This window comes from Triticum aestivum, chromosome 5A (assembly GCF_018294505.1).
Source record: "Triticum aestivum cultivar Chinese Spring chromosome 5A, IWGSC CS RefSeq v2.1, whole genome shotgun sequence".
NCBI lineage: Eukaryota > Viridiplantae > Streptophyta > Magnoliopsida > Poales > Poaceae > Triticum > Triticum aestivum.
The window spans coordinates 710,024,779-710,038,415 of record NC_057806.1 but is presented as its reverse complement, the minus strand read 5'-3'; the positions used below and the strand labels follow the sequence as shown (position 1 = coordinate 710,038,415).

At 39.7% G+C, this 13,637-nt stretch overlaps 1 protein-coding gene across 1 annotated transcript; it reads left to right on the top strand.

Annotated features, from left to right (window-relative positions):
• Positions 1-2,391: 2,391 nt before the first annotated feature.
• On the top strand, positions 2,392-2,859 carry LOC123108590 (non-specific lipid-transfer protein 2G-like). The gene has a single exon (XM_044530347.1). The coding sequence runs from the start codon at positions 2,456-2,458 to the stop codon at positions 2,687-2,689; it is 234 nt and encodes a 77-aa protein (XP_044386282.1). The 5' UTR covers positions 2,392-2,455; the 3' UTR covers positions 2,690-2,859.
• Positions 2,860-13,637: the final 10,778 nt, after the last annotated feature.

The window sequence follows — 13,637 nt, the reverse complement described above, 5'->3', positions numbered from 1 at the left end:
AACCGCGATAAAATTTCTGCTCTTTTTTTTAGGGAATTTCTACTCTGTTGCTATATGCTTTGTAAACAATCGAAATATGCCTTCAAGGGCTCAAAAGAATGTTTTTGGCTTTCTTAGTAACATTTTAATTCATAGCGAGAGGATCTTCGAAACAAGACCAATCATGGATAAAACATTGAACCAGTTTTTATTTTATTGTTGCTATCCTATTTCAAGTCAGTTTCTGTAATTTACTCTTTCAATCATATTTGAAATCATTTTCATATAATAAGAAAACACATCATAGATTAAAAACTATTAGTTTCACACACTGATTTTTTTTGAGGAAATATAAATAGGTTTCCAACATAAAAAATCATATATTAAAAGTATAAGTTTACATACTGAAATGAGAAACTTCAGAAAATATAAACCAATTTCACAAATAAAAATTATGTTTCATATATTGAAAATATCAACTTCACGCACTCTAATGAGCAGTTAAAAAATGTAAATCAGTTTCACTCATTGTAAAATTAGGTTTCACATTTTTAAATAACCAGTTGTACTTCAAGAAAATTCACAGTAACATAGCTGACAAAAAGATGTTCCATGCATTATAAATATGAATATCTCACACTATAGTAAGCAGCTTCCCAAATTCTCGCCAAAAGACGAGTTTTGCGTTTTTTAAAGAAAAGGTATATAAGATTTGTAGAAAAATAGTTTCACATAATAAAAGAAACCGTTTAAAGCATTGAAACAGAAAATCCGTTTACTGGATTCAAAATCTTAGTTTCACACACTGAAAAGAAGTAGCTTAAAGAAATTGTAAATCAGTTTCACTCACCGACAAAAAGCACTTTCATATACATGGTGGTAGCTACGCACGCATGGTGGCAACTACACACCCTTTGTCATAAGTGCCGTTTTTATATATGAGGGAGTAGTAAGAAAAGTTATATATGAGGTGTCGGGTTTCTTATGGCATTGCCACAAGTGCATTTTTTGTTGTATAGAAATGACCTTTTCTCACTTATCGTTGTTTATAAAGGGACTTTTCTCAGTTCTCTTTGTCTTTTTGCTTGCCATTTTGGTATAATTGCTTGTTTGCTTGCTTGGATGGTACAACGTCACGATATTTTTGTTATAGAGTTATTTTTGGTAGTCCAAAATAATTTACCAAAATAATTAAAGATAAAAATCAGGGATGTGCGTAGCTACCACCATGGATAGCAAATTATTTCTGATTTTTGAAATAACTTGTTTCACACATTTGACAATACAACACTTCCACAAACTTTCACACTTTGAAACAAATTGTTTCATATATATGAGAACTAATGGTTCACATAATTTAAATAATAAATTTTACAATTTTAATTATTGTGAAATTAATTTATATTTTGCTTGATTTCACATATTTTGGTATCCCAACTAATTTTCTTCAGTATTAATTGAAATGTTTAAAGCCAGATCATAGGTCTTGTTTTAGATCTTCCGCATATTTCATTTATTTAGATAAAGTGATTTCAAATATCATTAATCACACATATATCAAAAAAGTGATTTGTACAAGTTTTTGTATTTAAAAAACATGATTTCATTTGATTTAACCAATTTTAGAAAAAAACATGTTTCAAATAATATAAATGTGATTGAAACAATGAAATTTAAAGATGATTGAAATGTATCCTTGATTGGTTTTGTTCTAATGATCATATTGTCAGGAATTCAAATATATATAATTATTTAAACTATAATTTTGGATTAGAAGATATGAATTATCCATATTATCAAAAACTGAAAAGAAATGAATTGTATTTTTGTATAACTCTACCACACAACTCTCTATGCCCAAATTGGCTAAACCATTATCCTTTATTTCTGCTTTCTAAACATTAACTTTTTTTGTTTTTATTTCTGTTTGTTTTTCCTTTATCTTTATCTTTTTAGTTTATGCTTTTCCACTTTTTTCCATTTTAAGCTTCCTGAACTTTTTTGTTCAATTTTCAAAAAAAAAATCAAAGTCATAAATAATTTTTAAATTCATATATTTTGTCAATTTCGTAAACCTTTTTCACATTCACCATTTTTTCGTCCAATTTTCAAATCCTTGGCAGCACCGAGCGGGCAGCCAACATGGACGAACTACTTGGCTGACCTACCGACTGGATTTGAATGCACTAGGTACGTCCATACTACATAAGTGTAGCCATGCATGCATCAACCTCTTTGCTGACCCTAGTCATGGCGAACTACGTACTGCAGTTCAGTAACTAGCCGGCTCGCGACAGGTGGATTCTTAATTAGCTAGCTAGGTTGCCAGCACTCCAAATACTTGGCGAAGTATCGGACGGTGCGTGGCCGTCTATAAATACACCGGGAGTCCAAACCACCATTGTAGCAGTCCATCACACTCAACACCTGCCACTGCGAGAGTGAGCGAGGAGCAGACCAACGTACGACGACGGCCATGGCGATGAGGAAGGAGGTCCTGCTGGTGGCCATGATGCTGGCGCTGGTTGTGGCGGCGCCAGGCGGGGCGCTCGCGGCGTGCGAGGTGGGGCAGCTGACGGTGTGCATGCCCGCGATCACCACCGGCGCGAAGCCGAGCGACGCGTGCTGTGGCAACCTGCGCGCGCAGCAGGCGTGCTTCTGCCAGTACGCCAAGGACCCCTCCCTCGCTCGCTACATCACTAGCGCGTAGGGCTCAGCTATAGGTAGGCTACCTCCCTCCATGAGAGATGATAAGAGACTATAGCTTAGCCTAGCTGAGACCTGAGAGAGTGCATGCTGCGTCCATGCACTCACGCATGATTCTGGAATAAAATGTTGGGTGATGATCGGTGCTGGAATAAAATGAGTTTTCCTACCTTCTCCTCTGTTTCCCCTCTCTGTCACTTGCTGCAATCTTTTCAACGAAAACCACGTACAGGAATTGGCAACCGTCCAAAATACGCCCGAAATTACGATGAGTCACTCACAAATAAGCCGCATTGCAGCAGAAAACATGAGATGCTCTACAAAATAGTGATTGCTTTGCTGTACTGTTGGTTCCATCGGGATTGAGCACAAGAAGGCACATCTTTGATTCCTTGTACGATGTGTGGCTTTGAACACTGTGGCACCTGCTCATTAACTCGTGTGCATTGAATTCATTTATCAACCTTTAGTTTGGTGGTATACATCCCAAGTTCAGTTCCATAAAATCAAGCCTGCACTTTTTTTTGGAAGGGCAAAAGATTTGACACATTCATTAATTAAGAATGAGCTTAAGAAAGTTGCTAACCCGGAGGCGAAACAAATGCCTACTCTCCCAACATAATATCACTCAAGTGTTGAGCCCCGGCTAACACCCACTTGCACGTTTCATCTCGGATCTTGTCAATGACTCTCAAGATGTTGTTGAAGACTCTCGAGTTGCACTCATTCCAAATTACCCATGGACGTTACTCTATGGCCTCTGCTAATCATGCACAATTAATGGGGGCATGGTCACTTTGTTTTAGTCTACCATTTATAAAATTTGGGCTCTTGACAGTTTTTGGGCATGGTACTATTCACATCTCGACTTGTCTTTTTTGTTTCTCTTTGTATATTTCGGATTTTGATCTGAATTTTTAGGGGTTGTAGACACATGTGTTCTGAACATTCACAAAAAAATTACACATCTAAAATTGTAATTTTCAAGCTGGTATCATGGGAGCACTTACAATACTGGAAAAACTGTATACGCTGACTTATTTCAGCTAAGCCGAGAGCCAAAGCGCTGGCTCTCGGCAAATTTGATGAATATACCTTACTTATAGTATCTTTCCGGCATTGGTGGAACATAATTCAGATCCGTAACACACTGAAACTAGTTGAAGTCATCCTTGTCATGAAGGAGAATGTAGTTATGCAGCGTCATAATTGCCGCAACAATCATTTTTTGTGTTTCAATCAATCTTGAGTAGTATTTTGCATTTCATTTTCAAAACAACAAAGGCCCTCTCTATGCAATTGCATCCGCTTGGAGGAGCGGGTCTTTTCTAATTTCTCCATAGGATTAGTAGGGGTGCACCTCTCCGCATGGTGGTTTTCCTCAAAGTCACATCCCCATTCGGTATCCCGCAACTTGAGTTTCGGGAATATGTTGTGATCACCTTTTAGCTTGTCCCATTTGATTTTAAATCAGACATATTTGTATTCGAGCCTGATTCACATCTTGAATTTCCTTCACACCTCCTCAAATGCATTTGGCATCAAATAATTGTTTGGCCTATTTGCAGCCTTCACTTGCTCCACAAACAACTCAGTGAGAACCCTAGTATTTTCATAGGTCCATTCTGTGGCCATGCTCAACAATTGTCTGGGAAAATCCATGTCACTTTGGTGCTCACATGTACTAGGAAAATACACATCGATTGGAGCGTAGGTGCTTCTGTACATAGCCAAACTCATGTAATATAAATTGATGATGCCCGGCCCATTGTTGGGGGAAGTGCTACGTCTTGAGCTTGCGTTGGTTTTCCCCGAAGAGGAAGGGATGATGCAGCAGAGTAGCGTAAGTATTTCCCTCAGTTTTTGAGAACCGAGGTATCAATCCAGTAGGAGGACACGCTCAAGTCCCTTGTACCTGCACAAAACGATAGCTACTCGCAACCAACGCGATTAGGGGTTGTCAATCCCTTCACGGTCACTTACGAGAGTGATATCTGATAGATATAATATTTTTGGTATTTTTGGTAAAAAGATGCAAAGTAAAAAATAAAAGCAAAGTAAACAAGCAAAGCAAGATTAAAGTGATGGAGATTGATATGATGAGAATAGACCCGGGGACCATAGGTTTCACTAGTGGCTTCTCTCAAGAGCATAAGTATTCTACGGTGGGTGAACAAATTATTGTTGAGCAATTGACAGAATTGAGCATAGTTATGAGAATATCTAGGCATGATCATGTATATAGGCATCACGTCCGTGACAAGTAGACCGAAACGATTCTGCATCTACTACTATTACTCCACTCATCGACCGCTATCTAGCATGCATCTAGAGTATTAAGTTAAAAACAGAGTAACGCCTTAAGCAAGATGACATGATGTAGAGAGATAAATTCATGCAATATGAAATAAACCCCATCTTGTTATCCTCGATGGCAACGATACAATACGTGCCTTGCTGCCCCTTCTGTCACTGGGTAAGGTCACCGCAAGATCGAACCCAAAGCTAAGCACTTCTCCCATGGCAAGAACTACCAATCTAGTTGGCCAAACCAAACGAATAATTCGAAGAGACTTGCAAAGATAACCACTCATACATAAAAGAATTCAGAGAAGATTCAAATATTATTCATAGATAGACTTGATCATAAACCCACAATTCATCGGTCTCAACAAACACACCGCAAAAAGAAGATTACATCGAATAGATCTCCACAAGAGAGGGGGGGACTTTGTATTGAGATTCAAAGAGATAGAAGAAGCCATCTAGCTACTCACACTTCATCGGAAAGGCTATGATGATGTAGAAGCCCTCCGTGATGACGACCCTCTTCCGGCGGAGCTCCGGAACAGGCCCTAAGATGGGATCTCGTGGATACAGAAAGTTGCGGCGGTGGAATTAGGTTTTTAGCTCCTCTTCTGATCATTTGGGGGTACGTAGGTATATATAGGAGGAAGGAGTACGCCGGAGGAGCACCGAGGGGCCCACGAGGTAGGGGCGCGCCCTAGGGGGGCGCCCCCCACCCTCGTGACCGCCTCTTTTGTTCCTTGGAGCAGGGTCCATGTCTCCTGGATCACGTTCGGTGAGAAAATCACGTTCCCGAAGGTTCTATTCCGTTTGGACTCCGTTTCTTCGAAACACTGAAATAGGCAAAAAACAGCAATTCTAGGCTGGGCCTCCGGTTAATAGGTTAGTCCCAAAAATAATATAAAAGTGGAAAATAAAGCCCAATATAGTCCAAAACAGTAGATAATATAGCATGGAGCAATCAAAAATTATAGATACGTCGGAGACGTATCAGGCATCCCCAAGCTTAATTCCTGCTCGTCCTCGAGTAGGTAAATGATAAAAAGAGAATTTTTGATGCGGAGTGCTACTTGGCATAATTTCAATGCAAACCTTCTTAATTGTGATACGAATATTCAGATTCGAAAGATTCAAGACAAAAGTTTATATTGACATAAAAATAATAGTACTTCAAGCATACTAACAAAGCAATTATGTCTTCTCAAAATAACATGGCCAAGGAAAGTTATCCCTACAAAATAATATAGTCTGGCTATGCTCTATCTTCACCACACAAAGTATTTAAATCATGCACAACCCCGATGACAAGCCAAGCAATTGTTTCATATTCTAACTTTTTCAAAACTTTTTCAATCTTCACGCAATACATGAGCATGAGCCATGGATATAGCACTATAGGTGGAATAGAATGGTGGTTGTGGAGAAGACAAAAAGGAGGGGAAGATAGTCTCACATCAACTAGGCGTATCAACGGGCTATGGAGATGCCCATCAATAGATATCAATGTGAGTGAGTAGGGATTGCCATGCAACGGATGCACTAGAGCTATAAGTATATGAAAGCTCAAAAAGAAACTAAGTGGGTGTGCATCCAACTTGCTTGCTCATGAAGACCTAGGGCAATTTGAGGAAGCCCATCATTCGAATATACAAGCCAAGTTCTATAATGTAAAATTCCCACTAGTATATGAAAGTGATAATATGAGAGACTCTCTACTATGAACATCATGGTGCTACTTTGAAGCACAATTGTGGTAAGAGGATAGTAACATTGTCCCTTCTCTCTTTTTCTATCATTTTTTTATATTTTTTATTTGGGCCTTTTCTCTTTTTTATGGCCTCTTTTTATTTGGGCTTCTTTGGCCTCTTTTATTTATTTTTCATCCGGAGTCTCATCCCGACTTATGGGGGAATCATAGTCTCCGTCATTCTTTCCTCACTTGGGACAATGCTCTAATAATGATGATCATCACACTTTTATTTTTCTTATAACTCAACAATTACAACTCGATACTTAGAACAAAATATGACTCTATGTGAATGCATCCGGCGGTGTACCGGGATATGCAATATGACAATGATGAATGTGTCATGATGAACTAGATGGTGGAAAGTTGCATGGCAATATATCTCGGAATGGCTATGGAAATGCCATAATAGGTAGGTATGGTGGCTGTTTTAAGAAAGGTATATGGTAGGCGTATGATACCGGCGAAAGGTGCGCGGTATTAGAGAGGCTAATAAAGGTGGAAGGGTGAGAGTGCGTATAATCCATGGACTCAACATTAGTCATAGAGAACTCATATACTTATTGCAAAAATCTAGAAGTTATCAAAGCAAAGTATTACGCGCATGCTCCTTGGGGGATAGATTGGTAGGAAAAGACCATTGCTCGTCCCCGACCGTCACTCATAAGAAAGACAATCAATAAATAAATCATGCTCCGACTTCATCACATAATGGTTCACCATACGTGCATGCTACGGGAATCACAAACTTTAACACAAGTATTCTTTAAATTCACAACTACTCAACTAGCATGACTTTAATATTATCACCTCCATCTATCAAAACAATTATCAAGCTTCAATCTTTTCTTAGTATTCAACACACTCAAAAGAAAGTTTCACAAATCTTGAATACCAAGCATATTATTATTAAGCAAATTACCATGCTATTAAGAGACTCTAAAAATAATTTAAGTGAAGCATGAGAGATCAATAGTTTCTTTAAAACAAATCCATCACCGTGCTCTAAAAGATCTAAGTGAAGCACATAGAGCAAAATTATAACGCTCAAAAGATATAAGTGAAGCACATAGAGCAAAACTACTTAGCTCAAAATATATAAGTGAAGCACATAGAGTATTCTATCAAATTTTAATTCATGTATGGCTCTCTCAAAAGGTGTGTACAGCAAGGATGATTGTGGCATACTAAGACACAAAGACACAAATAATACAAGACGCTCCAAGCAAAACACATATCATGTTGGTGAATAAAAATATAGCTCCAAGTAAATTACCGATGGAAGTGGATGAAAGAGGGGATGCCTCCCGGGGCATCCCTAAGCTTTGACTTCTTGGTGTCCTTGGATTTTCTTGGGGGTGCCATGGGCATCCCCAAGCTTAGGCTCTTGCCACTCCTTGTTCCATAATCCATCAAAAGAATTCACCCAAAACTTGAAAACTTCACAACACAAAACTCAAAATAGAAAACTCGTGAGCTCCGTTAGAGAAAGAAAACAAAAGACCACTTCAAGGTACTGTAATGAACTCATTCTTTATTTATATTAGTGTTAAAACTACTGTATTCCAACTTCTCTATGGATTATAAACTATTCTACTAGCCATAGATTCATCAAAATAAGCAAACAACACACGAAAAACAGAATCTGTCAAAAAACAGAACAGTCTGTAGTAATCTGTAGCTAGATCAAGATCTGGAACCCCAAAAATTCTAAAATAAATTTATGTACGTGAGTAATTTATCTATTAATCATATTCAAAAAGAATTAAATAAATATCACTCTTCAAATAAAAATGACAGCAGTTCTCGTGAGCGCTAAAGTTTCTGTTTTTATAGCAAGTTCAACAAGACTTTCCCCAAGTCTTCCCAACGGTTCTACTTGGCACAAACACTAATTAAACACAAAAAACACAACCAAAACAGAGGCTAAATAATTTATTTATTACTAAGCAGGAGCAAAAAGCAAGGAATAAAAATAAAATTGGGTTGCCTCCCAACAAGCGCTATCGTTTAACGCCCCTGGCTAGGCATAAAAGCGAGGATAGATCTAAGTATTGCCATAGTAATAAGATAGATCGGTGAAGCTCATTTCATATTCTCTACGTTCAGCAGCAAGTTTTCTTTGAGGCAAGCAAAAGTAATCAAAAGGGCTAAATTTAATAGGACAGAAGTCTCCAAGATCAATTTTAGGAGGTATAGGTTCCTCTTTCGGCCCTTCGTATTGTACAACCAATTCATCATTATAAGCATTCTTTTGACAGAACTTTGTGAGCCTAGACTCAAGAGAGTATTCTAGCTCATTATTTCGAATAGCCAAATCATCATTAAGTTCAGAGATTCTATCAATTAAAATATTGGTTGGCACCTTTTTTCTGAGGTTTTCATTAAAAGCAACATAGTCAGGAGATTGAAAGCACATAATTTCTTCTTGATCGAAGAGAATAGATTCTATGGGAGGACGACCAGCGTCCACCCTATAGTGCGCAAAGATTTCTTTGGCTTCTTTTATTATAAATCTGAATTCATGAGCCAAAAAGATAGTAGCGGCACGCTTAACAGAGGAATGCTCAATATTAGAAAATTCTAGAAAAACTCTTTGTATAGATGGGTGCATATGAATAAATTGCCTTTCAAGTTCAACGATAAGCATGGCAATAGCGTCCGCAAGACTACTAGTTATATGGAGAATAGAACCGCCCATAGAGGGCAAAGCACCGGCACAAGTAAAGAAATCTTGAATAACTCCTTTTCCAATAATATTACCACTACCGATTCGAAATCTTTTTGAATGGTAGGTAGGGGGTTCTTCAGCAGGAGCATCAGAATTTTCCATGATATTGTTATCACCCATATTGGCGATAACTTCCCCAATTTCAAACATAACGACAAGCAAGCAAACTAGCACACAAGCAAACAAGAGGCAAGCGGAAAGGAGAGGGAGGATAGAGAGAGAGAGAGGGCGAATAAAACGGCAAGGGTGAAGTGGGGGAGAGGAAAATGAGAGGCAAATGGCAAATAATGTAATGCGAGAGATAGGGATTGTGATGGGTACTTGGTATGTTGAATTTTTGCGTAGACTCCCCGGCAACGGCGACAGAAATCCTTCTTGCTACGTCTTGAGCTTGCGTTGGTTTTCTCCGAAGAGGAAGGGATGATGCAGCAGAGTAGCGTAAGTATTTCCCTTAGTTTTTGAGAACCAAGGTATCAATCCAGTAGGAGGCCACGCTCAAGTCCCTCATACCTGCACAAAACGATACCTACTCGCAACCAACGCGATTAGGGGTTGTCAATCCCTTCACGGTCACTTACGAGAGTGAGATCTGATAGATATAATATTTTTGGTATTTTTGGTATAAAGATGCAAAGTAAAAAATAAAAGCAAAGTAAAAAAGCAAAGCAAGATTAAAGTGATGGAGATTGATATGATGAGAATAGACCCGGGGTCCATAGGTTTCACTAGTGGATACTCTCAAGAGCATAAGTATTCTACGATGGGTGAACAAATTACTGTTGAGCAATTGACAGAATTGAGCATAGTTATGAGAATATCTAGGCATGATCATGTATATAGGCATCACGTCCGTGACAAGTAGACCGAAACGATTCTGCATCTACTACTATTACTCCACTCATCGACCGCTATCCAGCATGCATCTAGAGTATTAAGTTAAAAATAGAGTAATGCCTTAAGCAAGATGACATGATGTAGAGAGATAAATTCATGCAATATGAAATAAACCACATCTTGTTATCCTCGATGGCAACGATGCAATACGTGCCTTGCTGCCCCTTATGTCACTGGGAAAGGACACCACAAGATCGAACCCAAAGCTAAGCACTTCTCCCATGGCAAGAACTACCAATCTAGTTGGCTAAACCAAACGGATAATTCGAAGAGACTTGCAAAGATAACCAATCATACATAAAAGAATTCAGAGAAGATTCAAATATTATTCATAGATAAACTTGATCATAAACCCACAATTCATCGGTCTCAACAAACACATCGCAAAAAGAAGATTACATCGAATAGATCTCCACAAGAGAGGGGGAGAACTTTGTATTGAGATTCAAAGAGAGAGAAGAAGCCATCTAGCTACTAACTATGGACCCGAAGGTCTGAGGTAAACTACTCACACTTCATCGGAGAGGCTATGATGATGTAGAAGCCCTCCGTGATGACGGCCCTCTTCCGGCGGAGCTCCGGAACAGGCCCTAAGATGGGATCTCGTGGATACAGAAAGTTGCGGTGGTGGAATTAGGTTTTTGGCTCCTCTTCTGATCGTTTGCCGGTACGTAGGTATATATAGGAGGAAGGAGTACGCCGGAGGAGCACCGAGGGGCCAATGAGGCAGGGGGCGCGCCCTAGGGGGGGCGCCCCCACCCTTGTGACCGCCTCTTTTGTTCCTTGGAGTAGGGTCCAAGTCTCCTGGATCACGTTCGGTGAGAAAATCACGTTCTCTAAGGTTTTATTCCGTTTGGACTCCGTTTGATATTCTGTTTCTTCGAAATACTGAAATAGGCAAAAAACAGCAATTCTGGGCTGGGCCTCCGGTTAATAGGTTAGTCCCAAAAATAATATAAAAGTGGAAAATAAAGCCCAATATAGTCCAAAACAGTAGATAATATAGCATGGAGCAATCAAAAATTATAGATACGTTGGGGACGTATCAGGAAGCTTGTTAAGAAAAATGCATTCATAGTTCCTAAGACAACCAGAACTGATGAAAAGAAAATGTAAGCTTATAAAACTATAGAAATTGGGAAGCGTATAAAAATATGAAAAAAATTAGTTAAAAGAATGCTATTTCTAACAAAAACATGAAGGATGAACTACATAGGTATGCTGCAATCGCCTAACACATATATTGTCAATAAAAAGTCTAGTGTAGAAAATTAACTTATGACCAACATGTATTAATTGATGGTGTGGCAATGCTGTGTGCATAGATTAGTGCAAAAAAAACTTATAACTTACATGCATGACTTGCTTATCTGGCATGGTGGCATGGCTAAGAAAAATAGACAATAGTTTGTAGCTATTTAGGAATAGAGGGTGTGTTCAATTTTTTATTGTGTGCATATGCGCATCTGCCCATGTTTGCACACATATAAACACATCGCAGTATACTTGGCACACTTCAAATTAAGAAGCTAGGCAACATTTGCACACATTGCACACATATCACTATACATCACACATTCAAAGATACCACCACAAGAAAGTAAAAGGGGAGCTCACCACGGGTCTGGGCGAGGGGGCTTTGGCGAGGACTACCGTCTGGGTGAGCCAAGAAGAGGATGGCAAGCTCAGAGGTGGGGGCAAATGGGTAAGCGTCAGTGGGGAAGCTCGACAGTCGGTGATGGAGTAGTTGTGTGCCTCGGGTTTGCATCACAAGGGAGAAAATGGAGAGAGAGAGAGAGCATGGCGGAGGGGCAATCTACGCAATCCTTGAAGGAAATATGCCCTAGAGGCAATAATAAAGTTGTTATTTATATTTCCTTATATCATGATAAATGTTTATTATTCATGCTAGAATTGTATTAACCGGAAACTTAGTACATGTGTGAATACATAGACAAAATAGAGTGTCCCTAGTAAGCCTCTACTTGACTAGCGTGTTAATCAAAGATGGTCAAGTTTCCTGACCATAGACATGTGTTGTCATTTGATGAACGAGATCACAACATTAGAGAATGATGTGATGGACAAGACCCATCCGTTAGTTTAGCATAATGATCGTTAAGTTTTATTGCTATTGCTTTCTTCATGACTTATACATATTGCTCTGACTATGAGATTATGCAACTCCCGAATACCGGAGGAACACCTTGTGTGCTATCAAACGTCACAACATAACTGGGTGATTATAAAGATGCTCTATAGGTGTCTCTGAAGGTGTTTGTTGGGTTGGCATAGATCGAGATTATGATTTGTCACTCCGAGTATCGGAGAGGTATCTCTGGGTCCTCTCGGTAATGCACATCACTATAAGCCTTCCAAGCGATGTGACTAATGAGTTAGTTACGAAATGATGCATTATGGAATGAGTAAAAAGACTTGCCAGTAATGATATTGAACTAGGTATGATGATACCGACGATCGAATCTCGAGCAAGTAACATACCGATGACAAGGGAAATAACGTATGTTGTTATTGCGGTTTAACCGATAAAGATCTTCGTAGAATATGTAGGAACCAATATGAGCATCCAAGTTCCACTATTGGTTATTGACCGGAAATGTGTCTCGGTCATGTCTACATAGTTCTCGAACCCGTAGGGTCCGCACACTTAATGTTCGATGACAATTTGTATTATGAGTTATGTATTTTGGTGACCGAAGTTTGTTTGGAGTCCCGGATGAGATCACGGATGTGACGATCTCGAAATGGTCGAGAGGTAAAGATTGATATATTGGAACGTAGTATTCGGACACCGGAAGGGTTCCAGAGTGTAACGGGTACATACCGGAGTACCGGAGGGGTTACGGGAAACCCCCGAGGAAAGATATGGGCCATATGGGCCATAGGAGGGAGGCTAACCAGCCCACAAGGGGCTGGTGCGCCCCCCACAAGGGAGGAGGCCGAATTGGTTTAGGGAAGGGGGCGCCACCCCCCTCCCCCCTTTCCTTCTCCTACTCCCTCTCCTTCCCCCTTTCCACCTCCATGAGAAGGAAAAGAGGCGGGGGGGGGGGGCGAATCCTACTGGGACTAGGAGTCCTAGTAGGACTCCCCCCCTTATGGTGCGCCCCTAGGGCCGGCCTCCTCCCTCTCCCTCCTTTATATACGTGGGTAGGGCACCCCTTGGAGACACACCAATTGTTCCAAGCCGTGTGCGGCGTCTCTCTCCACGGTTTACTCTTCCAGTCATATTCACGAGTGCTTAAGCGAAGCCCT

Coding starts and splice junctions, on each gene's coding strand:
- LOC123108590 (XM_044530347.1), top strand. CDS start 2,456: ATGGCGATGAGGAAGGAGGTCCTGCTGGTGGCCATGATGCTGGCGCTG.